The 24,485-nt window shown below is 46.9% G+C and overlaps 1 protein-coding gene across 1 annotated transcript; it reads right to left on the bottom strand.

The window, feature by feature from the left end:
* Window positions 1-13,247: 13,247 nt before the first annotated feature.
* LOC124674593 (UDP-glycosyltransferase 79-like) lies at window positions 13,248-16,180 on the bottom strand. The gene is made up of 3 exons (XM_047210633.1): window positions 15,473-16,180; window positions 14,947-15,331; window positions 13,248-13,807 (listed from the first exon to the last, which is right to left on the bottom strand). Exons 1-3 carry the CDS (start codon window positions 16,151-16,153, stop codon window positions 13,470-13,472), a joined length of 1,404 nt encoding a protein of 467 aa, XP_047066589.1. The 5' UTR covers window positions 16,154-16,180; the 3' UTR covers window positions 13,248-13,469.
* Window positions 16,181-24,485: the final 8,305 nt, after the last annotated feature.

Genomic DNA, 24,485 nt, shown 5'->3' with positions numbered 1-24,485 from the left:
TTGAGAACCAACCTGTGGTTGGATGGTTAGGAGGGCAGTGGCACCCCTAGCCCACCAGAGTTCAAATCCCAGATTTGACACTTTGGTGTCTCATAAAGGCGGAATATTCTTCAGTGGGAGGCGACGTTCCCGTCGATAGCGAGGCGCCTGTGGTGACTTCGTCAATCTCAAGACTTGCCGGATCAGTTCTTCAACGCAGTCTCTTGGAGGTGCTCATAGGGGTAGGGCGTGCGTGTGTGCGTTCATAGGGGTGAGTGTGTGCGCGTATGTATGAGCGTCTTTGATTGTACTGTGTTTCGCAAAAAAAAAAAAAAAAAAATATTTTGTTGTTTGCCATTGCCAAACTCTGCATTGTGGGCCGAACTTTCAGATTTAATTTGTTTTTTCTTAACATTTTAGGAATTTTGAGGCCAAGTGAGCACAGTGGAGACAACTAAGTCCTAGCGCTGTAGCTGATACTATATTTGTTGATGTGTACCAACCTAAGGTTCCATGACATTTAAGCTCTATAGGATCGAAATTACTGAGTGGAGATGTAACTGTGCGTCTACAAAGCAGTTGGCACACAACTCAGGTGGAACCAAGGTAGGAAACTTCATATGGATCCAAAGTACTAACCATGCCCCAAAAGTGAAATAGCCAAAGTAGAGACAGTAACTAAAGTGCAATTTGCATCAGAACAGCAAACTTTATGAGGAGTTTCCATTTAGATAGGCTACAAGCAGGAATGGAGCAGGCTAGCATGACACATAAATTCCCTAACATAGCTCAGAGCTGCTTTATAGCAGTCCGATGTAGCAGAACTTGTACCCACATCAAAACCTGTCGACTAAATATGATAGAAGTATGAGTAATCACTAAACGATCGGTCTATCTCTGTATCTACCCACCCAAAATTACGTGCAGCTAGAGTCAACGGATGCATGATACTGCACCGGATTTGAGGATTTTATCTGCAAAAGCAGCTAAATTGAAGAGCTTGGCATGGTGCCTTCTAACCTAACCTATCCTAATCAATCGTCCCTGAAAATGCAAAATTAGTACGGATTCATCCTAGAGAAGATCCAGCGCATGCCAATTAGCTGCTACGCTGAAACAATTCTGGCTTATCTCTATATCTGGGTACTAACTGGAGTAATCGTCATTCACTGGCATGAAGCCATGAACTGATTGAAGCAAACGCAGAGATACATACAGTTGGTAACAGCTCTACGCCTTTACCAATTGCACAACGGGAGGAGGATAAAACAGCACAGATATATACAAAACAGGACCGTTTCCTGGACCAAATCGCGAGAGGATGAAGGGGAAAGAAGAGAGCATTTGACTAACTGAAAAGAAGAGATTCGGAAGAGGGGGAGGTCGCGCGACTTCACCTGTAGCGGCGGCTGCGGAGGCGTGCGGGGCGGCGGCACGTGGGGCTCCGGCGAGCGAGGGGGCGCGGCTCCGGCGAGGTCCATGGCAAGATCCGACAAGTGGAGGGGGGAGTTGGCGAGGCTCGGCTGCGAACTGGATGAAAAAGATTTGCTCCCTCCCATTCTTACCGGGACAAGCCGGTGCGGGTCCCACTCAGCGCGAGCGGAGCCATCCTGGGCCACGAGTTTTCCCGGGCCCACCGACAGCTGGGCCCCGCGGGCCGCCACGTCACCGGCTCGTCGCTGTCCGGCTTTCGCGTGCGGTGTACAAACACCGGGTGGTCGTACCCCGGAAAGCTGTTGGGTGGGCCCGGTAGTTGTCTCGGGCCCACTTGTCGGCGAGCGTGGGTTCGTGGGGAGAAAAGTAATGTTCGCCTTTTCCCCAGTGGCGCTTTTTGGAGCAACACATGGACCTTTTTTTATTCCTTTTTTTATTCCCAGTTTACATGTTCTTCTAGTCATGCAAAACTTACAACTCAAAAGAGCATAACGCCACGGAAGCACCGCAGGAGAATCACCACGCAACTCATGTCGCTCTGGCGTGATCTGCAGCACTGGGACCAAGGTCTCGTCTATGCCCTCGCTCTCCGAGGCAGTCGACCCAACGAGTTGCGGCGACCGGCCGGGGCTGCCACGAGGAGAGAAACAACTGTAGAGATATTCTTCCTCGACCACAGATGACTTCTCCTCAACGGAACCAGGTGCAAGTGAAACTTGCACGGTGGTGAGCTCATGTCCACCTGAAGAACATGCCTCCGTCGGCTCCAAAGAATCACCAACATGTGACAACAACAACTTGAGGCTTGCCACCTCCTCACGGAGGGGGCGAATTGCCTCCTCGACGCGCGTAGCAACCAACTGGGTGAGCTCCATGCGTAGCAAGGAAATCTGGCACTGAAAGCGGGAGTCCAAACTAGCGTTGACATTGAACTCCTCACAACACCTTGGTGAGGGCCTTGGCGGCGATGTTGCAGGAGACGACGAGTGGCACACGACCTCGACCCAACTCCGGGACGCCGATGGACGACGTGGATGTGCGGGCGGAGAGCGGCGCCGCGAACAAGGAGCACTTGCGTCCGGAGAACGTGCACGACCGTCCGGAGAGCAAGAACGATCGGCGGGAAAGCGTGCACGGCAGAAACGCTCCCGGTGACCAGGACGACGACATCGGATGCATCTGAAGGGCTCACGACATGTGCTGACCTGGTGGCCACGCTCAAGGCACCGAAAGCATCTCCCACGAGCCCAACGCTTGAAAGCGAGACTACGCTCGAGGCCTTCCTTCCGAGGCGAAGTCGATGGCTCGCGGCTAGGGCGACCGCCTCGACCCACCTTCACCCAGTCATCCTCGTCCCCAAGAGCGCCAACAGCAACAGAGATGTTGCCGCAGGGCTCCGCTGGCTCCTCATCATCATGGCGCACATCAGCAGTGTCGCGAACCGAGCCGGAAACAACCCCTTCAGAGGAGGCCAACGGCGATCGCGGAGCCAACTCTTCATCGTCGTCGTCCTCGTCCTCGTCAGAGTCCAAAGACAAGCCCAAGGCCGGCATCGCACCACCTGCAGGAAGGGGCACTTCGGCAGGACCATCCGAGGCAACTGACAGCAACGACAATGACCCGAGGCCCTCGACCAGCACGGCAGGGTCGCAGAGCATCCCATCCGAAGGGTGAGAGCCGGTTGGAGCGGTCGACATCCCAGACCGATGGCGAGGACGAGGCGACCTAGACACAGCCCCTCCGGAGACGGCCGGCGCTGCAGCACAAGGGGCCTGCAAGGACGCCCGCAGCGCTTGGAGGACTGAATCCACCGTTGAGGTGGCGGAGGGGCAGGCCAGACCAGAACCTGCAGGGGCAGCTGCAAACACGGCAGCTGCAGGCGTGACTGCAGGGCTCGGGTGCGGGGTCGCTGCAGCAGGCCTGAGGCGAGGGCGGGCGCGAGCTCGAGGCCGAGCCATCCTTCCCTGAACAGCCGGGTCAGACCTGCGGCGGGCGAGGGCAGCCGCGGCCAGCTCGTCGGCGAGAAAGCGAGCGGCAAGAGGCGGAGCCGGCGAGGCCGCCGGGGCGGGCTCAGACGCACGGGCGGAACGGCAACTTGCAGGAGTCCGAGGTAGCCCGACCTTCATCTCTTCAAGGGCTCAGCCCGCCGACGCCATGGAGCTGACGGGAGGAGGGTGGAGGAGGGAGAGAACGCGACGGAGAGCTCGGATCTGGTCGGGGAAGAAGCAGAGGAGGCCGGACGGAGGAGATCTGGGCGGCGGCGGCGCTCACCCGCCGCGGGCGTGTTCGCGAGAGCGCGTCCTCATCCACGACACCCCCGCCACCACAGTTGGATCCTTGCCAGTCCCTCGCCTCTTTGGACTGTGGAGCAGTGTTGGTGCCTAGTTCCGAGGCTCTTTTTGCAAAAGAGATTTGCGGCTTGCTCGCTAGTTTGGAGGCGGCTAGCCCTGGATATGGCAAGGACATTGACTGCGTCTTGGCGGGAAAGGCCTCGGAGGATTTGATCGGGAGGGTGGAGAAGTCTCTCGGAAAAGTATATATCGGGAGCATAAGAAGGAAGAGGGTCGGTTGATTAGTTGTTGGACTTTTTTTTTTGGTTGTCATGACCGGACGTTGTGCTCTTGGGTGTCGGTTCTAGTTGGTTTAGAGGTTGCATTCTTTTGTTGTTTTTTCTCTTGTGGGTGTGTTGTTGGTATAGGCTTGGCCATATTATTGTAGGTTTTCGCTCGGGTTTCTCCTAAAAACTGAGCAACTTCTTCTTAATTAATAGATGAGGCAAAGCTTTTGCCTCCGTTTCAAAAAAAAAACTTACAACTCGAATCTAATTTGCAAGAAATTATATACCAAATGCCAATTTACTACCCTTTCATGAAATGTCACCAAATTTCCAGCTTGACCCACTCAGCTACACCCGACCTTTATTGCTCAGTGCAAGAAAAAAATTGGACCTTTTTGCCACGAGGAGATGCGTGTGCATCGGCACCCACACGTCCGCCCTGGCTGGTTAGCAGCCACATGATAAAAATCTTTTCCTGTGCTCCTGATTTCTTAGGCATTATCATACGCAGATCACACAATTTTCAGCAGGCAACTTGCGCGGTGGTGCTGCTAATCACATGGACCACGCTTGTTGGCGGTCCCTCTCCATCCTTGGATCCCTAAAGAACTGATGCACTGGCCAGATGAAAACGATCGATGTTTACATTATGTTGCGCATATGTGTTGCGGAAAGAAATCCAGGTAATGTTTTATGTTTTCTGCATATTGGTTTTTACGCTTCCGCCGTCCATGCTCGTTGGGTCTTAACCGTTTAAAAAGTGATGTGGTTTTAGCTCATTTAGTTTTACTAACTTTATACTAAATTTTTAACACTTATTATAGATCGGAGAAAGTAGTGGATGTATATGGAAAGCCAATAAAAATAAATTAAATTAACAAAAAGACTAGTGGTAACTGATAGGGCCTAGAAGAAAACAGTACGACCACAAAAAACAAGCAGCAAGTCGGTGTCAATATGTTTGATATTTCTTCATCTGGCCGATGAAGGAGGCACGCCAACCAGTCACCAGACTCGCCACTTCACCGGTCACAGTTCACAAATAAAATGTTTTAAATTACTACCTCCACGAACAACATTGTCACAGTACATGTGGCAGATTGTCCTTTCCCGATGTAGAACTAGACCACCGTTCCAAACAAGGAAAACAAAGGAGTGGTTGGCGACACATGATTTATAGACTTCCTCTTAGCTGTTCAGTGTCCACCTTGTTGAATTGGTCAGTTCTATTATTCAGGGTCCTTTTAATCCCGAGACAAAGGTGGAATGATTAACATAGTTCATGTTTTCTGTGAGGATTTCGTGATCTGTTATTGTGTTAGACTGGTTTTTTTTTTCCGAGAGTACGCGTACCGTAATTTTATAGAAGGAAGAAAGATATGTACAAGAGAGGCTCCCACTGCGGACAGGGGGTGCCAGCAACTCCGGGCAAACAGTAAACTCTACTCACCCATTATCTAGGACTCCGACTCCATCAACTACCCTAAACCTAGCCGAGATGTAGCTACACTCCTCCAAGATCAACTGTGTCATGGTCCTGGCTGAAAGCTGTCGCGTTGGGTTATCAAAACACCAGGCGTTCCTGTTCTTCCAGAGGGTATAGGCCGTAGTGCAGACAAGACCATCGAAGTACTTTCTATCCGCAGCCCTGAATCTCTGTCTCTCCGTAACCCACCAATCTACTACAAGGCTGTTTATCGTGGGCACCTGGAAGTCAAGCCAAGGGCGCGTCCGCAGCGGTGCCAGGTTTCCCTCGCCACCACACAATGAAGGATGATGTGGTCCGCCGTGTCCTCCTCTTGGTCGCACACAAAGCATGCCGATGAGTGTAGCTGAAGTCCGAATCTGGCACGCCTGTCCGAAGTCCAGATCCTTTTCTGCGTCGTCAGCCAACTAAACAACTTGCTCTTGGGCGTGGCCTTGCTTCTCCAAATTGCATCCCCAAGCTGGGACCTCTCCCCTCCTTGCATGAGCATGCAATACGTGGATTTGGCGCTGTACTCCCCCGAGCTAGACCATGGCCAGGAGAAGCGATCAGGGGTGTTTGGGTCGCGCTGAATGTTGTTGACAGCGAGCCACAGCGCGATTACCTCTCTAGCCCCCCTGGATGCCAACTTTCCTGGGATGTCCAGCAGCCACCGATTCTCCACAAGTGCTTGGGCGACCGTCCTTGAGTTTTTTGCCCTAGTGCTGACAGTTAGCGATAAGCCAGGGGCAAAGTCCTCCGCAGCACGTCCATCAATCCATCTATCGTGCCAAAACAGGATTTTGCTGCCGTTGCCAACAGAGATGCTGACAAGACTGTCAAACACCTGACGGGCCTCCGTATCCTTGTCCATCGGCAGGCCTTGCCAAGGTCGGCTCTCATCTGTTCTCTTGAGCCATTCCCACCGGACACGGAGTGCCAATCCCTGGGCTCTCAGGCACTTGACACCTAGACCGCCATATTCGAAGGGTTTGCAGACACGACTCCATGCAACCAAGCATTGTCCACCAGCGGCCCTGTCTTTGGCGGCCCAGAAGAAGCCACGCAGACTCCTGTCGATCTCCTCCAGCAGCCAAACTGGCGCTTCCGCCACCAGGAGGTGATGGATGGGGCGGGCCGCCATCACAGCCTTGACTATCATCAGCCTCCCAGGTTTGGCGATTAACCCCTTCTGCCAGGCAGGGACTATGCGCACAACCGCGTCGAGCATGGGCTTCCATTGGGCTTTTGTCAACGGCCTGAGCGCCAGCTGAAGCCCAAAGTACCTAATGGGGAAGTCCTTGATGGGGCAATGAAGCAACTCCTCGATCAGCACCCTGTGGTGCTCCCCTCCTCTGATCAATGTTGCGGAGGTCTTGAGATAGTTCACGTGAAGCCCAGAGGCCTATCCAAACAGCTGCAGTAGCTCTCGGATGACTACCAAATCATTAACCGTGGGTTTGGTGAAGATCACGACGTCGTCAGCGTAAATGGACAGGCATTGTATGTTAGTGCAGTTTCCGATCGGCGAAAGTAGCCCAGCCTCCGCAGCTCTGCACACAAGGACCGTGACCACTTCCATCGCCAGCACAAAGAGCTGGGGGATAACGGATCACCCTGCCGCAAACCCCTGGCGTGGGCGATTGTCTCTCCTGGGATTCCGTTGACAAGAACCCTGGTGTTGGCGGTTCGCAAGGAGACCGCAATCCAAGTAAGCCAAATCTCCGGGAAACCCATCTGCCGCAGGACTTCAGCAAGAAACGCCCAGGATAGCGAATCGAAGGCACGCGAGATATCCAATTTCAGAAGTGTGCCAACCTCCTTCCTGCCATTGATCTTCCTCGCCATATGTCAAACTAACAGGAAGTTGTCATGCAGGTTGCGGCCTTTGATGAATGCAGACTGATTAGCACTGACAAGGATCTCCATCTTGGGGCGCAGCCGATTAGCCAAAATCTTGGAGAAGAGCTTCTCGAAACTGTGAACAAGGCTAATGGGGCGATAGTCCCCAACATCCTCCGCATCTGCACGCTTGGGGATCAGGGTGATGAGTGCACGGTTTAGTCTGCCAAAATTCCTGCCGTCCCCCACATACAGTTTCATCACCGCCGCCATAATTTCGTGCTTGATCACCGGCCAAGCACGCTGGTAGAAGGCGCCCACAAAACCATCGGGCCCAGGTGCTCGGTCAGGCGGCAGCTCTTTGATGATACTCCATACCTCTTCCTCTGAAAAGATCCCCCCAAGGTCACGGAGCTCCTCCGCTTTGCACTGCATCCCCAATTCGCGAAGATCTAGGGTTAGCTCCCTGTTCTGGATCGTGCCAAGCAGCTGTAGATATGCCTGATGGAAGGCATCCTCCTTCCCACGCTGATCGGTAACACGCTCCGTCCCAAACCTGACTGCAGGTATAAAGTTCTTGGCCTTCCTTCCGTTTGCAACAGCATGGAACAACCGTGTGTTAGCGTCGCCCTCTTTGATCCAACGTACCCTGGACCGTTGCCTAGCAACAGTTCTCTCAAGCGACGACATGGCTAGGACTGTGTGCTTTAGGGTTCTCCGAAGCCATCCTTCCTCCAGCGTCAGCACACGGATGTCCTGCGTAGCCTCCAAACGGTGGATCACAATGTTGGCCATGGCAATTTGCAGTTTGATGTTTCCAACGGTACGGTCAGCCCATGCTTGCATAAGAGGGACGAGGTTCCTCAGACAAGCATCCAATTGCAAGAAAGGATCCAGGATGGAAGGGGCACAGCGCCAGCCCTCTTTGACGACGTCATCAAAGCCATCAAGTTTCAGCCAGAACATCTCGAACTTGAACCGTTTCTTCAGCCGATGACAAGCGTTCAGGGAGAGATGCAGGGGCGTGTGGTCAGAGATGCAGGGGCGTGTTAGACTGGTTTTAAGGAACCATGCAAACAGACAACAAATTTGAGACATCTTAGTTGATTTAAATCAATATTCGAGATTTGCACACTACTCAGCATAGAGTTGTGGTGTTATAAGTTTATAACTTTAGCAAACTGTAACTGCAGCTCCTTGTGAGCACAAGGATGGGGCGTGTTGATTGGAAGATTTATTAGACTGCATTCATCATCACGGTGGAGCATGGTAATCTCATTTGGCCAATCTGTTTTTTCTTACCTTTTGGCCAATCAACATTTTGTTCGGATTGGCCCAAGAAATTTAATTACTGAAAATTAAGCCGTGAAAAGTGACTGTATTTTTTTTTCAGAATAGCTATACATATAAATAGCAGTTGAAAACATGTCAGCTATATTTCTCCTAGAATCATGGGCGGTGGGAAAAGTGCTAAAAATCAAAAAAAGGCGGAAAAGGACAATTCTGACCATTGCTAGAAAGCCTGGTCGAAAAGAACCTCTTTTGGTTCTCAGATCTAGCACTTTTGATCAAGGAACTAAGGTTAGAGGGTCGAGGTTGCACTGCTCAATGACCTGGTGCAAGGCCCACCTAATAGTTTCCAGCATCTACTTTAGATTGATTGGACAACGCCATCCTATAAGATTGCAACGAATTGGGAGCATCGAACAATGTTCAAAATGTAACAACATTTAACTATTAATGCAACAACAATGATGATAATAATAATAATAATAATAATAATAATAATAATAATACAATAAGTATGAAGATAGTATCAATCATGTTGCACAATTAACACCACTTGATAGATATGAAAGAAATCCACCACTTCTACCACCTATCACCAACTATACCTCCTCCATCGTATTCGCCATTTCTACCACCTCCAACACCACCCCTCCTGAAAGAACACGGATGTCGCCTAGAGGGGGGGTGAATAGGCAGTTTAAAACTTTTATGAGACGTGCTTAACAAATGCGAAATAAAACTAGTGTTTACTTTGTCAAGCCCAAAGCCTATATACTATGGTTCACCTATGTGCACCAACAACTTATGCTAAGCAGTATAAGCAACTATGTGATAGAAAGATATATAACTTCAAGCATGATGGCTATCAAAAAGTAAAGTGCATAACTAAAAAGCTCGGGTATAGAGATAATAGAGGCACGCATGAGACTATGATTTATCCCGAAGTTCACACTCTTGCAAGTGCTAATCTCCGTTGGAGAGGTGCGGTGGCTTAGTGCTCCCGAACGCCACAAGAGGCCTCACCTTGAGGTGTGGTTGCTCGATGCACACCAATGCTACAAAGGTCTCACCTCAAGATGCGGTAGTCAGAACACACACCGAGTACCATGAAGGTGCCCCACCTTATTCTCCGGTGACCCTTGCCACAAAGGCCTAGGTCACAGTTCCACTAAGGGATTTTCTTCGAGGTGGAAACCGAGCCTTACACAAAGCTTGGGGCACGTATCCACAACTTAATTGGAGGCTCCCAAGAAATCGCCACAAAGGCTTCAAATCCGTCTAGGGTTCCAAGAACCCAAGAGTAACAACTTTCTTGCTTTCACATCCACGAATCACCGTGGAGAACTCAAACCGATGCACCAAATGCAATGGGAAATCCTTCACTCCCAACTTCCATCAAAGCTTCAAAAGCTTGTGGGGTAAGAAGAGAGGAAGAACAAAGGAATTTCACAAAGAAATCCAAGATCAAGATATAGAGGATTCCACTCACAAAGAGAGGGATTTGATTGGTAGAAAAGTAGATCAAGATCTCCTCTCTCTTTTTTTGCTTCAAATGGGGGCAAGAATCATGGAAGGATTGAGAGATAGATCAAGCTTCTCAAGGTCAACAATGGAGGAGAGAGAGAGTGAGAGAAGCAACAGCCCAAGGAGGAAGAAGGGGGTATTTATACCCCCTCCCCCCCAGAAAATCGAGCCATTGGGGAATACCAGGGGCCGGATAATCCGGCCTAAGTAAGGGTCGGTTATCCCCCCCCCCCCAGATTATCTGGTGGCAAGTAAAATATCCGGCCAAAAATCCGGCCGACATCTAGTGGCTTTCGGACTTAAGTCCTTATCCGTTTTTTAGGGGCCGGATATTGTGCAAATATCCGGCCTCGGATTATCCTTCCTGCTATTCTTGTCAAATCAATATCTTAACATTGGTAGCTCGAATTGAGTGAAACCAATTTTACTGGAAAGAGGACGACAAGAGCTACCCCAACAAGCGGGGGATGATTTTCCATTAATTTTAGATGTGCAACACCTCAACACGAGAAACCGAGAAAAGCACTAAACTCGAAAATGCAACAGGTAATCTATGTGAAATCCGTTGTCGATGAACTAGAGCTTGTCATGGAAATAACCACAAAATCTAAAACACCACATGGATAAGATTCAAATAACAACCAAGAAAGATGATGCAAGGATTCAAAGGTTTGAGCTATCCCCGAACGATACGATCGAGTTACTCACTCGAGAGCCCTCTTGATAGTACGGTAACTAACCTATAAATCGGTATCCCAACTAAACCATGAGACCGATAAGAAAGAAACCTTATCAAGAGCAAACCTTAACCTTGCGCGTTTCTCTTGAGCTCGATGATGACGGTCTTAACCGTAACAAGATGGAACACCTTTCTTGATTGTGATTGCTTGATGAAGTCTTGCGAATTGCTCCCCCATACGCCACTATGGGAGAGCTTCTTCTTCGGTGCATCTTCACATATCCATGATCACCTTCACCATATGGATGGCAAGCTTCAAGCATATGATCTCTTCGAGTTGGCTCATCTTTAACTTGTGTTTCATTTCTTCATTCTTCATCATGTTGATATCTTGAAGTTAATGTTTGAGGGATCACTTCATCTTCATCTTCAAGACATAATTGACACTTGATATTCTTCATTAATTTCTTCTTATTGCAACCTTGAAACCAACATATGGTTCAAGCATTACCTATGGACAACTCTTACAAATATAACTCAATGATCCATAGAAATTGTCATCAATTACCAAAACCACACATGGGGTCTTCATGCACTTTCACCTACGCCACCACAACTTGGGATTTTACTTGAACTTCTTGTAACGCCCCAGCCACACTCCCGGACATAGCTACTATCTAGGATCAAGATTGGACTCACATACCAGCACAAGTATTTCCAATGTATAGTTTCTCCTCACTCACGCATATCATAGTAAACTTCCTAGGAGGTCAAATTAGCTCATCCCAAATTTCTTCTATGGTTATCCCAGTTTACTACCTTTGTTGACATCCTTACCTTCTTTTACCGTGAACCCATCCACATCGACATCTTCATCCATGTCATCGTCCTACGAGTCTTTGTCATACGATCACTGATAAGAGATGTCACAGTGCAATGTACATTGACGTCACAACCTCATTCTCATGAAGCTCACCCTCCGATCATCACCCTTCCAGCCTGATCCATCACCCTCCAAGTATGAGGCATCAACTAAACATGGTTGTCACCTTCTTGTACATCGACATCATCGTACCATTCCTAAAACCGGGCCCATAGGTTGGCTCATGGACTTTTCATACACATCAACCCTAGGATCAACAAGTGGCACGTTTCAAACCAGGGTTACCGAATTACATGGGGACACACATCAGTTCAAGTCATCATGCAATCGTGCACCAGCAACCTCCGTGGCATATAAGTTGGGAACCTTACCTTGAGATTGAGAGCCCTCCACAAACTCATTTATGATCCCCACTCCAACTCAGACATGATAGGCGAATTACATCACTTGGGTTACTCCAATCAGCCATGTGCTAATCTGTTATGGTGGACTATTCTGATAGTTCTATGAGACATCACTTTCACTCGGTAGATGACATGTTAATTGGTAAGGGAAGTGTTACGGCTGTCTATTGCCCACGCATATGTTGTAGGACTTGTTCTATGTGCCACCAACACATCAGTTAGTAGTCTTGCTCAGGTTGGTAAGATCTCATTTTAATTTGTGGAACAAAGAAATAAGGTCATAGAATTGGTGCAACCATGTCATCAGAAAATTAGCTCTACAGCTTCTGGAACGTGAAAAACCAGGCGTTGACTATTGGCTAATGAATCTTGTGGTACGTTGGGCGCTAATAGATAGAATAATCTTGGCTGGACATTACAAAACACAGGGGCCTTGTTCTACTTTCGACACCACAACACTGAATTACATTTTGAGAAATCAAGACCAACACAGACAACAAAAAAGTTTGTGCTGAGCAACAATCGAAATACTCTATACACATAGTGGGCATAAAATGCTAGATAAGTTATTTTTTCTCATGCTTTTACCTGAATTGTTTTCTAATGTTGATCATGAATTCTACACGTAAGTCTTGGGTTGCAGTTCTATTCTGTAATGAATTATGGCAGTGTCTATGTTAGTATGTTGAAAGCCATTTGGATTGGAAACATTGCTGTCATCAAAAGTTGGTCATGTACTCATATCTCAAATGTATACAAAATATGTTTCAAAAAAATCATAAAGTATTGAAACTCGTACTGAGTATAGAAAAGCGAGTTTTAAATGAGTAGATTTTGTCCATGTAGACATCAATAAACCTTCCCTGGAAACCAAGAAACATAAAAATAAGTGAGAGGTCCATGCTCCATGTTTCTGGCTATTTTATTATAGAATTCCACAACGTGAATTAATTCATTATTTTTTACATGTAGCAATAAATCTGAAAATAAATAGATTTGTATACATACCTTGTGGAGGTGGATAGTTCTCCCGCTTCTTCTTTCGGTTACATTTGCATACCTATCTTGTGGCGGTGGATAGTTCTCATATATCTAAATATCAATTAGTGCAACAGAAATGCATAAGCCATTAAAATAAATATCAGTACGGAATGATAGTTGAGAAATGTTTACCCAAACAATTCACTCGTTGGGCAGAGAGTATACTACATATCTTATATTATAATCACAGATAAGTGTCATTGCATATACGATGTTGAAATTTATAGCATAGTATTCACCTCTGAAAATTATACAAATCTATTAACACAAGAAAACTAGACATTCACACCCTGTAACAGTATAGAATTATAGTGTACACATTATTACAATTCCAAATACAACACCTTCCTACCACAGAGGAACTTTCAACATCAACTTGAAGCATACTTTGCCGCAAACTCGGCAATATTTTTGTCCGAGCTCCCCCCTTCCTGCATTGCCTTCTTAGCCTTCGTCATCCAGCTATAAGCATTCTTTTTGTACTCCTCCTTCCTCACACCATCTAATACTTCTCTTATGCACCTCTCTACCTCTTCCTTTCTCACCAAACCTTCTGTATCACGATTCACCCGCACACCAATCACCCATGCACTCTCAACGTACTTTGCTGTAGTTGGTTGATCTGTCCACTGAGGCATTGCCAACAGTGGTACACCAGTAGTAATTGCTTCTAATGTAGAGTTCCATCCACAGTGAGTTAAGAAACATCCTGTTCTTTCGCAAAAAAAAAAAAAAACAGCTTGTTGAGTTCAGAAGTAAAATATCATCTTCTACCTGCTGTTTAGTTATTTATAACAGATCACTCAATGTTAAAACTGCAAAATTTGCAGGATTCACAACCCTTTAACACTTGAGTTCAAGAGATTTGGCTGATTACATGACCCGAAGGTTAACTAGATGCAAAATATACTTCTTGAAAGTTATGGGCGCAGTACTACTTCCGTGATACAAATATACCCCGTGTACTACAATATCAGGGACAATGGCAATATGCCCTTGTAGCATCCAAATTATTAGAAACCATAACTCCACGGTCAAGACTAAATGAAGTGAAGGCAGTCTAAGGAAGGATGAGCAGTAGCAGAAGTTAGAGTTGATCTCTCATGAATCTATATTTGTCCCCTGCAGGTTTCTCTAGTACTGGTACAAAATAGACAGGTACAGTTCTATTGAACTACTACACAGTACAAACAATCACTCCATGGTCGACAGTAAATTAAGTGAAGACAGTCTAACGAATCATCTGCAGTAAATTCTGCAAAAGGTACAGTTGATATGTTTGAGTTTATATGTTCTGCCTTGAGATTTCTCCAGTTATACTGGTGAAAAATAAATATAGAAAAGTTGTCGAACAAAAACATATAGGTAGATTCTAAACATCCTACATGGCTTGCGTGATTGTCAGTAATTGTAGTTCCTAATTGTGACAGTACGTGTGCATCAGTGTAACATTCATGTTGTAAATGATGCCTTTTCACATTAACTTTGTCTGGCCACAAAGGAGTTGAGATTGTTTTCTATTGCTGGAACTGAAAACTCGCACCTTAGTTGCTACCAATGTGAAATGGCAGGGTGGGGAAGAGAGTACAAAAGCACACTTTTCATTTCATAATCCAAAAAAAATAAGGACATTCCGTGAACATACTAATGTGCGACACAAAATAAGACTTGATGAGCACAGCAACGCCGCAAATAAACAATGATACTCCTTTCTTTGATCATCTAGTTTGTGCATTCAGGTTACTGTTTATATGTGAACTTTTAAGATAGTTATATGGACTTTCCTTTTTTTTTTCCTTGAACAATCGCAGAAGAGGTGCTAAGTAAAAGAGGTATTGAATTTCATACCTGTGGCTTTGTGAGATAAGACCTCAAGCTGGGGGCACCATGAAACAATTAGTCCCCTCTCCTTGCACTTGTCACGGAGTTGTTCCGATAACTTGTGCTCATCAACGGACCTGACAACCCAGAGGAACTGTTTACCAGAATTGCACAATCCATTGCCTATCTCCTCTAACTGGGTCGGCTCAAGGTCAGCGACAGTTCCATACGAGGCATAGACCACTGAGCAAGGGGGCTGGCTATCTAGCCATGACATGCATGATGCTGTGCTATCGAAGATGTTGAACCCGTATGTCTTGTTGGAAGGCAACCGCTCGTCATCCAGGTAGAAGGACGGCAGCGTTGGGCCGATGGTCTTAACACGCCATGTTGATTCCAGGTAATCTGCTTCCTGCTTAGATCAATACTAGGATGTAGAGTACTTCAAATAGAACATTTTTACCATAAATAAATGTCCAGTTTGGTTTTGACTAGGCTTTTGAAATGAGCAAAACAGCAAACAGGTGGTGCGCACGAGCAAGAGAGCTTTTACCTTGGGCTCGAGTTCATGGTATGAGTTGACGAAGACGTGGTCGGCGTCCTCCAACCCATCGAACTGCCCCACCACAGCGTCCAGGAACATCCGGTAGGAATCCGGCGCCGCCACGAACGAGGGCACGTCGTCCGGCCCCAGGTCGACGCTGAGCAACCCCCTCAGCGAGCTCCCGTCCACGACCGGCAACCCGACGCGCCCCGCGTACACCTCCCCGTAGATGACGTCCACCGCGCACGGCTGCGAGAAGAGCGCGGCGGTGGGAACGCCGGCGGCGCGCGCCACGCGGCCCGCCCACGGGAGGTGCGGGTCGTACACGAGCACGCGCACGGGCCTCCCCGCCGCGGCCTCCGAGCGGAAGAGCGCCTCCAGGGTTTCGGACCCCGCGGCGGCCAGCCGGCTCCCGTACTCCTCGAAGTCGGGGCACGCGGCCATGCCGCCAGCGTCGAAGCCGTCGGAGATGGCGGCGACACGGAAGGGAGCGGCGGGGGGCGGGAGGGTGGCGAGGAGGTGGCGGGTGGTGACGAGCGTGGGGCGGAGGCCGTGGTAGGCCAGACGGCGGCCGAACTGAAGCATCGGGTTGAGGTGGCCCTGCGCCTCTGGGAAGGCGAGGAGGAAGACATGGCCGCCACCGCCGTGGCCGTCGGCTTGGACGGAGAGCGGGCCGGTGTTCGTCTCCATTCTTGCTTGGAAGAGTAGAGTTGGGATTTCGCTACGATCCAAGTCTCTATGCCGAAATATAACAGAAAAGTACCAAATAGATAAACAACAAAAGGGACGGACGGACGCTGGTAGAAAAAGTTGTCTCTGACTTAGCCGCCACCCCTCCACCCTCCACTATACCTGGGCATGGGAAGCCCGGCCCGAACGACCCGACCCGACCTGGCCCGAAAATCCCGGGCCGGGCCGGGCTTTTTCTCTCTATCGGGCCGGGCTCGGGCCACAGAAAAAAGGAAATTACCATTAGATTGGGCCGGGCCGTCGGGCCAGCCCGGAAAAAATCGGGCTTTTTCGGGCCGCGGGCCGGGCTCGGGCCAAAATTTGTTGAAAGTTGGTCGGGCCGGGCCAGGCTCGGGCCAAGGATTTCCCGTCGGGCTTTTTTCGGGCCAGCCCGAAGCCCGGCCCGGCCCGAGAAATGCCCAGGAAGACCCTCCACCCTCCCAGCGTCGTCGCTGCCCCTCCACCCTTCACTACCGCCCCCCTTCCATCCCCTCACCTTCCTTCCCACCTTCGCTCCAGGTCGTCTCGCGCGAGAGGGCTCTGGGCGACGATCCGAACCTAAGAAGAGGCAGCCCATCTTCTTCCTTCTGGCTGCTGCCATCGTCGGGGTCGGCGATGGCGCCGCGTCCGGCTACCAAAGGCAGGGGCGGTGGTGGCGCGTCCATGGACTCCCTTCGCGCGGAGGTGGGGTCCTCCAGGAGCGGTGACATAGGTATGTGATACGTCCAATTTGCATCACTATTTTATATCATAATTTGCTGTTATTCATTGATATATTTCATATTGGGACACAATACTTATGTTATTTCATCTATTTTGCATGTTTCATGATTATTTGGAGATCGCGCACCGGAACCGAGGATTCTGCTTGGAAAAGCACCGTCGAGATGCAATATTTCGGAAGATCAACCTGTGGAAGGAAATTATACCAAAAATCCTATTTTTCCGGATGACGAAGGAAGCCGAAGGGGAGCCACTTGGACCCAAGGTGGGCCCGGACCATAGGGCGGCGCGGCCCATGGCTCGGCCGCGCCACCTGGTGGTGAGGGGGCCCCACGGCCCCTTTGGCCTCCTTTTCTTCGCGAAACCCTTCGTCTCGAAAACCTAAGCTCCGGAGGGTACGTCGCGAAGAGTCACGGCCGCCTCGCGGGGCGGAGAACACCGAGAGAGAAAGAGCTCTCCGGCGGGCGGGAATCCGCCGGGGAAATTCCTCCCGGAGGGGGAAATCGACGCCATCGTCACCGCCATCGAGCTGGACATCATCTCCATCACCATCACCATCATCTTCATCATCATCACCGCCATCTCCACCGCTGCACCTCGTCACCGCTGTAACAATTTGGGTTTGATCTTGTTTGTTTGATAGGGGAAACTCTCCCGGTGTTGATTTCTACTTGTTATTGATGTTATTGAGTGAAACCGTTGAACCAAGGTTTATGTTCAGATTGTTATTTATCATCATATCACCTCTGATCATGTTCCATATGATGTCTCGTGAGTAGTTCGTTTAGTTCTTGAGGACATGGGTGAAGTCTAAATGTTAGTAGTGAATTATGGTTGAGTAATATTCAATGTTATGATATTTAAGTTGTGATGTCATTCTTCTAGTGGTGTCGTGTGAACGTCGACTACACGATACTTCACCATTTATGGGCCTAGGGGAATACATCTTGTACTCGTTTGCCAATTGCGGGGTTGCCGGAGTGATAGAAACCTGAGCCCCCATTGGTATATCGATGCAGGAGGGATTGTAGGATCTCAGAGTTTAAGGTTGTGGTTAGATTTATCTTAATTACTTTCTTGTAGTTGCGGATGCTTGCAAGGGGTATAATCACAAGTATGTATTAGTCCTAGGAAGGGCGGTACATTAGCATAGGTTCACCCACACAACACTTATCAAAACAATGAAGATTAATCAGCTGTATGTAGCGAAAGCACTAGACTAAAATCCCGTGTGTCCTCGAGAACGTTTGGTCATTATAAGTAAACAAACCGGCTTGTCCTTTGTGCTAAAAAGGATTGGGCCACTCGCTGCAATTGTTACTCTCGCACTTTATTTACTCGTACTTTATTCATCCGTTACATCAAAACCCCCGAATACTTGTCCGTGAGCATTTACAGTGAATCCTTCATCGAAACTGCTTGTCAACACCTTCTGCTCCTCGTTGGGATCGATATTCTTACTTATCGAAGATACTGCGATACACCCCCTATACTTGTGGGTCATCAGTATGCCAGCAGGCATGCCGAATAAAGTACGCTGGCTCTATTAAGAAGCACGAAGCCCATTGACTCGAAGCTTTGGAAGCCCAGAAGGCTAGGGATCTGCGAGTTAGGAAAATATAGTTGTAATAGAAAAACTATATCAATATAGGAAAGACCCAACACGTCTCGACAGTTTGTAACTTGTACGACACGAAAAGGCCTCGGCTTCGCCTCCTATATAAAGGGCAAGCCGAGAGACGAGAAAAGGATCGAATCATTGTAATCTTAGCCACCGTATTACTTCAAGATCTACTTGCCCTCTACTTCTTACGAAACCCTAAGTCTACAATCCATACGCATTGACAAGTTAATCACTTGTCAGGCGGCGATAGTGGACAGCGGTCGCAGTGGCGGAGGCCTTCGGCTACTTCACCTAGATCATGGCGGGAGACGTGGTGGTGTGGCGGAACTCGGTGGGGAAAGGGCGCCAGCGGGATCGCTGCTGACCTCCACCGGCCGAGTTCGAGGAGGAAGATGGACCGCGGATCACAGCCATAGCAGCGGCGTGGGGTCGGCCGTTCCGACTTTCATGGTGGTGGTCCTAGGGTTCTTCTTTCGAAAAACCTAGGTAAACTGATCACCTAGATCATGGCCGTATCCAAGTCTCTATGCCAAAATATAATGTTTATTAGGTTTTTCTAAAGTCAAATTGAGTAAGCTTTGGTCAAGTTTATAAAAAAAAAGGAAGTAAGCTTTTTCTAAAGTCAAACTGAGTATTTTTTTATCTTTTTATAAAGGCAAAACAAAACTCCACCTATGACTTCTAGAAATAGCCGATTCTAAACCTAGGTAAAGGATTAGGGTTATTATAGGCTTGACGAGCTAAATCACAAAGAAAAAGTGAGAAGAAACACATGATGTTACTAGATCTAGTCTCAACCAAACTCAAATTTTCAACTCTCAAGAAATTACCCACAAGAAAAAGTGAGAGAGAAGGGAACTCGAAATAGTAGATAAAAAAATATCTAAGAATGTATCTCAAGTCTTTGATCTTACCCATTGGACTTTGGTGCTATTTATATACTAAGTCCCCAAGATGGTTGTTATCGCCATATATTTTTGTATGGACAAAGATAACAGTCCATTCTTCAAGTGAGGTTGTCATCATCAAGTCGTGTTGTGCACATATGTGTCAATCATCTAGGTCTTTAGTCATGGTCGTCAATTTTCCTAACTCACCTGAATCATACTTCAACACTCATGAGGCGCTAGAGTCAACATAGGTTATATTTTGGGCCACAGCCAAGCGTTAACCACGGGTTTAAGCTAGAGTCTCAAGATATTAAAGCTTCACGATTCCTCGAGATATCTTTTGACAATTTTTGTGGAGATGATATTTGAGTTCGACTTAGCACACAACAAGTTTGATGTTCAGACTTGAAGATCTAAACTCTCTTAATATTACGACTTTCCCTGCTATACTCCAAGCTAGTCTTCATGCACACTGGATCAACTTTTAGCGTTCAATTAGTCCTTATGTATTGATTCTTCAAGTACGTCATATAAGCTTCTTGCTTCAACCAATCGCATGCTTCATTTGTCTTCAAACACATAAATTCTTCAATTTCCTTTTAGGGGTTTTCTTCATGGTGGTTAAACCAACTTGTTAGGACTATGTTCACGTGTATACTAGATAAACATATTAATTTTCTACTCGTATTGTCATCTATCACCCAAAAGCATAGAGATTGAAAGTGTATCTAGTGCATTGCTAGTGGTTTCCAGCTAAAGTGATCCATTTACTTTCTATATCACGCCTTGCTCCAGTTGAGGTCCCTCAACATTAAGGATGGAAACGGATCGGATAGTGCTCTCCCCATATACGTTTCCATATTTCCAAAACAAATACGGATGCGGATACGGATATTGCTGAATACGAATTCGGAGCGGATATTACTCGAATACGAATATGTATCGGATGTTTTCTTAATTTAGAGCGGATACGGATATAAGGAAGTAATAGATTCATGTCTTATAATGAGCCGACTATACAATGGTAGAGAGATAAATATACTGATATAATGCATAGTAGTTTTAAGTTGAATGACACAAAAAAACATTTGGCTGATTTGTTAGTGTCTCTATGACAGGGGATTAACTTGTCAATGCCTACGGATTGTAGACTTAGGGTTTCATGATAAGTAGAGGGCAAGTAGATCTCAAGGTTCAGCCGTACAAAGGTGCTCAACTCAATATTACGGTGGCTATGGTTACAATGATTCCATCCTTTCATTCTACCTCGGCTTCCCCTTTATATAAGAGGTGAAACCGAGGTTCTTTCGTATCGTACAAGTTTACAAATTGTCGGGCCATGTTGGGTCTTTCCTATATTGACATAAGTTTCCTATTACAACTCTATTTTTCTAACCCGAAAGCTTTCAACCTTCTGGGCCTCCAAAGTTTCGAGTCCATGGGCTTCATTCTTCTCCATAGACCCAGGGTACTTATTCGGCATGCCCAGTAAGCATACCTATGTCACTCTAGGTTAGATAATTGGCATATTGGGGTCGAATTACTAAAATTGGCTGACATAATTTTATTCGCATACGGATATATCCATTTTCATATCCACATTTGCTTCAAAATTCAATACCACATTTGTATTTGCTTTTTGTAAAATGAATCCGTATATTTACCATATCCATTTTCACTGACGTCTGGATTCGGATATTACCACTTCCATTTTTATTTTCTCGAATACGAATGTCGGATAATATGGACTATCCACTACCAGTTTCCACCCCTACTCAACATGACCCCTTTTTATTCCAAAGTGCCAGATTGAAGAAGTTTAGAGTGCCTTGATGCACTTTTCTGCAAAAAGATAAAAATAGATTGTTACTTGTCATTTTTTATAAATTCAATGGTTTAGCATTCTTTTGCACTAAGAATGATGTCCAAAACAAAGCTACTAGCAAATTATCAGTGCTAGAAAATGCTATATAGATGATGCTTATCATAAAGCTTCAAGAGATATAAATTTGATGAAGCTATTGGGTTTGAATTCCCTTGATATAGAGTGAAGATATGCACCGCTAGAAATTTGATTTTGAATGTAAGTGCATATATTTTTAAGGACGTAAGGAACTCCCGAATGTGTCTTTTGAGTCCATGGGAGGCATTGTGTACGATATACATGATGAAAATATAAATGCACAAAAGCATGATGCACAAAAGAGTGCAGCATGCATAAATAAACAATTAGGTTCGACATGTCACGCAGAGTAGCACAACATCGCAAAATGGCGCGTTTACAAGCAGTTATTACAAGAGAATTCAAATAAGCGAGGCTTGCAACTTTCTTCAACTTCGGTCCAGATCCTGAAACTTGGGTTTCACTCCCCCTTTGCAACTGAAGAACCTCAAAAATATTTGGGGTTAAAGCTTCTATAAAGTGACTGTTGACCCCGAGGATATCTCAACGATGGAAAAGTAGATAAGACATATGGATCACTTTATGACACTAGTAGAAAACAGGGCTTTGGTTTTTGACTCTAAAGAGCATTAGCACCGGTCGAGCTACGAACCTAGACTAAAGGTTGCATTAGCACCGGTTCGTGCAGCCAGGACGTCGCAGGGGACGAACCGAGCTTTAGCACCGGTTCGTGCGGGGCCTGGTTTGTCGCTAGACACGTGGTAGGCGCGAAACCTTTAGCACCGATTCGTGACACGAATCGGTGCTAAAGCCCCCTTTGCCTGTATATTCAGCTCACCCCAGCCAGCCCTCTCTCTATTTTTTCTTGGTGAAAGGTGTGAGGGTTTGTGTGCTTGTTTGTTTTTCTTTCCCATGCACAAGAGGTGCTTCATGAAATATTTGAGAGAATGATGTCACTTGGTTTCGCACAAAACAAAAATGATATGAGGTGCCGGAGCAAAATTTAAGTTTTCTCCTCTTTCTTTCCTCCTCGATCAAGGTAAGCAATGATACGTCTCCGACGTATCGATAATTTCTTATGTTCCATGCCACATTATTGATGATATCTACATGTTTTATACACATTATATGTTGTATTTATGCATTTTCCGGCACTAACCTATTAACGAGATGCCGAAGAGCCAGTTGTTGTTTTCTGCTGTTTTTGGTTTCAGAAATCCTAGTAAAGAAATATTCTCGGAATTGGACGAAATCAACGTCCAGGGGCCTATTTTTCCACGAAGCTTCCAGAAGTCCGAAGGAGAGTCGAAGTGGGGCCACGAGGTGGCGACACACCAGGGCGGCGCGGCCCAGGCCCTGGCCGCGCCGGCCTGTGGTGTGGGCCCCTCGTGCCGCCTCTTTACCTGCCCTTCCGCCTACAAATAGCTTTCGTCGCGAAACCCCCAGTACCGAGAGCCACGATACGGAAAACCTTCCAGAGACGCCGCCGCCGCCAATCCCATCTCGGGGGATTCTGGAGATCACCTCCGGCACCTCGCCGGAGAGGGGAATCATCTCCCGGAGGACTCTTCACCGCCATGGTCGCCTCCGGAGTGATGAGTGAGTAGTTCACCCCCGGACTATGGGTCCATAGCGAGTAGCTAGATGGTTGTCTTCTCCTCATGTGCTTCATTGTCGGATCTTGTGAGCTGCCTAACATGATCAAGATCATCTATCTGTAATTCTATATGTTGTGTTTGTCGGGATCCGATGGATAGAGAATACTATGTTATGTTGATTATCAATCTATTACCTATGTGTTGTTTATGATCTTGCATGCTCTCCGTTATTAGTATAGGCTCTGGCCAAGTTTTTGCTCTTAACTCCAAGAGGGAGTATTTATGCTCGATAGTGGGTTCATGCCTCCATTAAATCTGGGACAGTGACGAGAAAGTTCTAAGGTTGTGGATGTGTTGTTGCCATTAGGGATAAAACATTGATGCTATGTCCGAGGATGTAGTTATTGATTACATTACGCACCATACTTAATGCAATTGTCCGTTGTTTTACAACTTAATACCGGAAGGGGTTCGGATGATAACCCGAAGGTGGACTTTTTAGGCATAGATGCATGCTTCGGATAGCGGTCTATGTACTTTGTCGTAATGCCCAATTAAATCTCACAATATTCATCATGTCATGTATGTGCATTGTTATGCCCTCTCTATTTGTTAATTGCCCGACTGTAATTTGTTCACCCAACATGCTATCTTAAGGGAGAGACACCTCTAGTGAACTGTGGACCCCGGTCCATTCTTTTATACTGAAATACAAATCTGCTGCAATACTTGTTCTTTACTGTTCTTTGCAAACAATCATCATCCACACTATACATCTAATCCTTTGTTACAGCAAGCCGGTGAGATTGACAACCTCACTGTTTCGTTGGGGCAAAGTACTTTGGTTGTGTTGTGCGAGTTCCACGTTGGCGCCGGAATCCCTGGTATTGCGTCGCACTACATCCCGCCGCCATCAACCTTCAACGTGCTTCTTGGCTCCTCCCGGTTCGATAAACCTTGGTTTCTTTCCGAGGGAAAACTTGTTGCCGTGCGCATCATACCTTCCTCTTGGGGTTCCCAACGAACGTGTGAGTTACACGCCATCAAGCTCTTTTTCTGGCGCCTTTGCCGGGGAGATCAAGACACGCTGCAAGGGGAGTCTCCACAATCCAATCTCTTTACTTTGTTTTTGTCTTGCTTTATTTTATTTACTACTTTGTTTGCTGCACTTATATCAAAACACAAAAAAATAGTTGCTAGCTTTACTTTATTTACTGTCTTGCACTCTATATCAAAAACATAAAAAAATTAGTTACTTGCATTTTACTTTTGTTACCATGTCTAGTTCTGCACTTGTTACTTCTTCACCTGAGGAACTAGTCTTCACTTTTAAACAAGGGGATGAGGAGAGTTTTAAAGATGCTTGGTCCAGAATTTTTACTTCTTATCGTAAAACTGAACCTCAAATGACTCTAAGTTTGCTCCTTAGTAATTTTTATTTTGGTCTTATGATTCGCTATAGATATGCCTTGGATGCTATAGTGGGAGGAGATTTCCTTCATTGCAATGGGGATCAAGCTTTTAATGCCATAAAGAAGTTGGTTGCATCACATGA

This window comes from Lolium rigidum, chromosome 7 (assembly GCF_022539505.1).
Source record: "Lolium rigidum isolate FL_2022 chromosome 7, APGP_CSIRO_Lrig_0.1, whole genome shotgun sequence".
Lineage (NCBI taxonomy): Eukaryota > Viridiplantae > Streptophyta > Magnoliopsida > Poales > Poaceae > Lolium > Lolium rigidum.
This window is presented reverse-complemented; position numbering and strand designations above follow the sequence as displayed.

Excerpts from the sequence above, each read along its gene's own strand:
- LOC124674593 (XM_047210633.1), bottom strand. The coding sequence starts at position 16,153 with ATGGAGACGAACACCGGCCCGCTCTCCGTCCAAGCCGACGGCCACGGC. Across the intron at positions 15,332-15,472 it reads ACCATGAACTCGAGCCCAAG|GAAGCAGATTACCTGGAATC; the intron begins GTAAAAGCTCTC and ends TGATCTAAGCAG. Across the intron at positions 13,808-14,946 it reads CTTATCTCACAAAGCCACAG|GATGTTTCTTAACTCACTGT; the intron begins GTATGAAATTCA and ends GCGAAAGAACAG.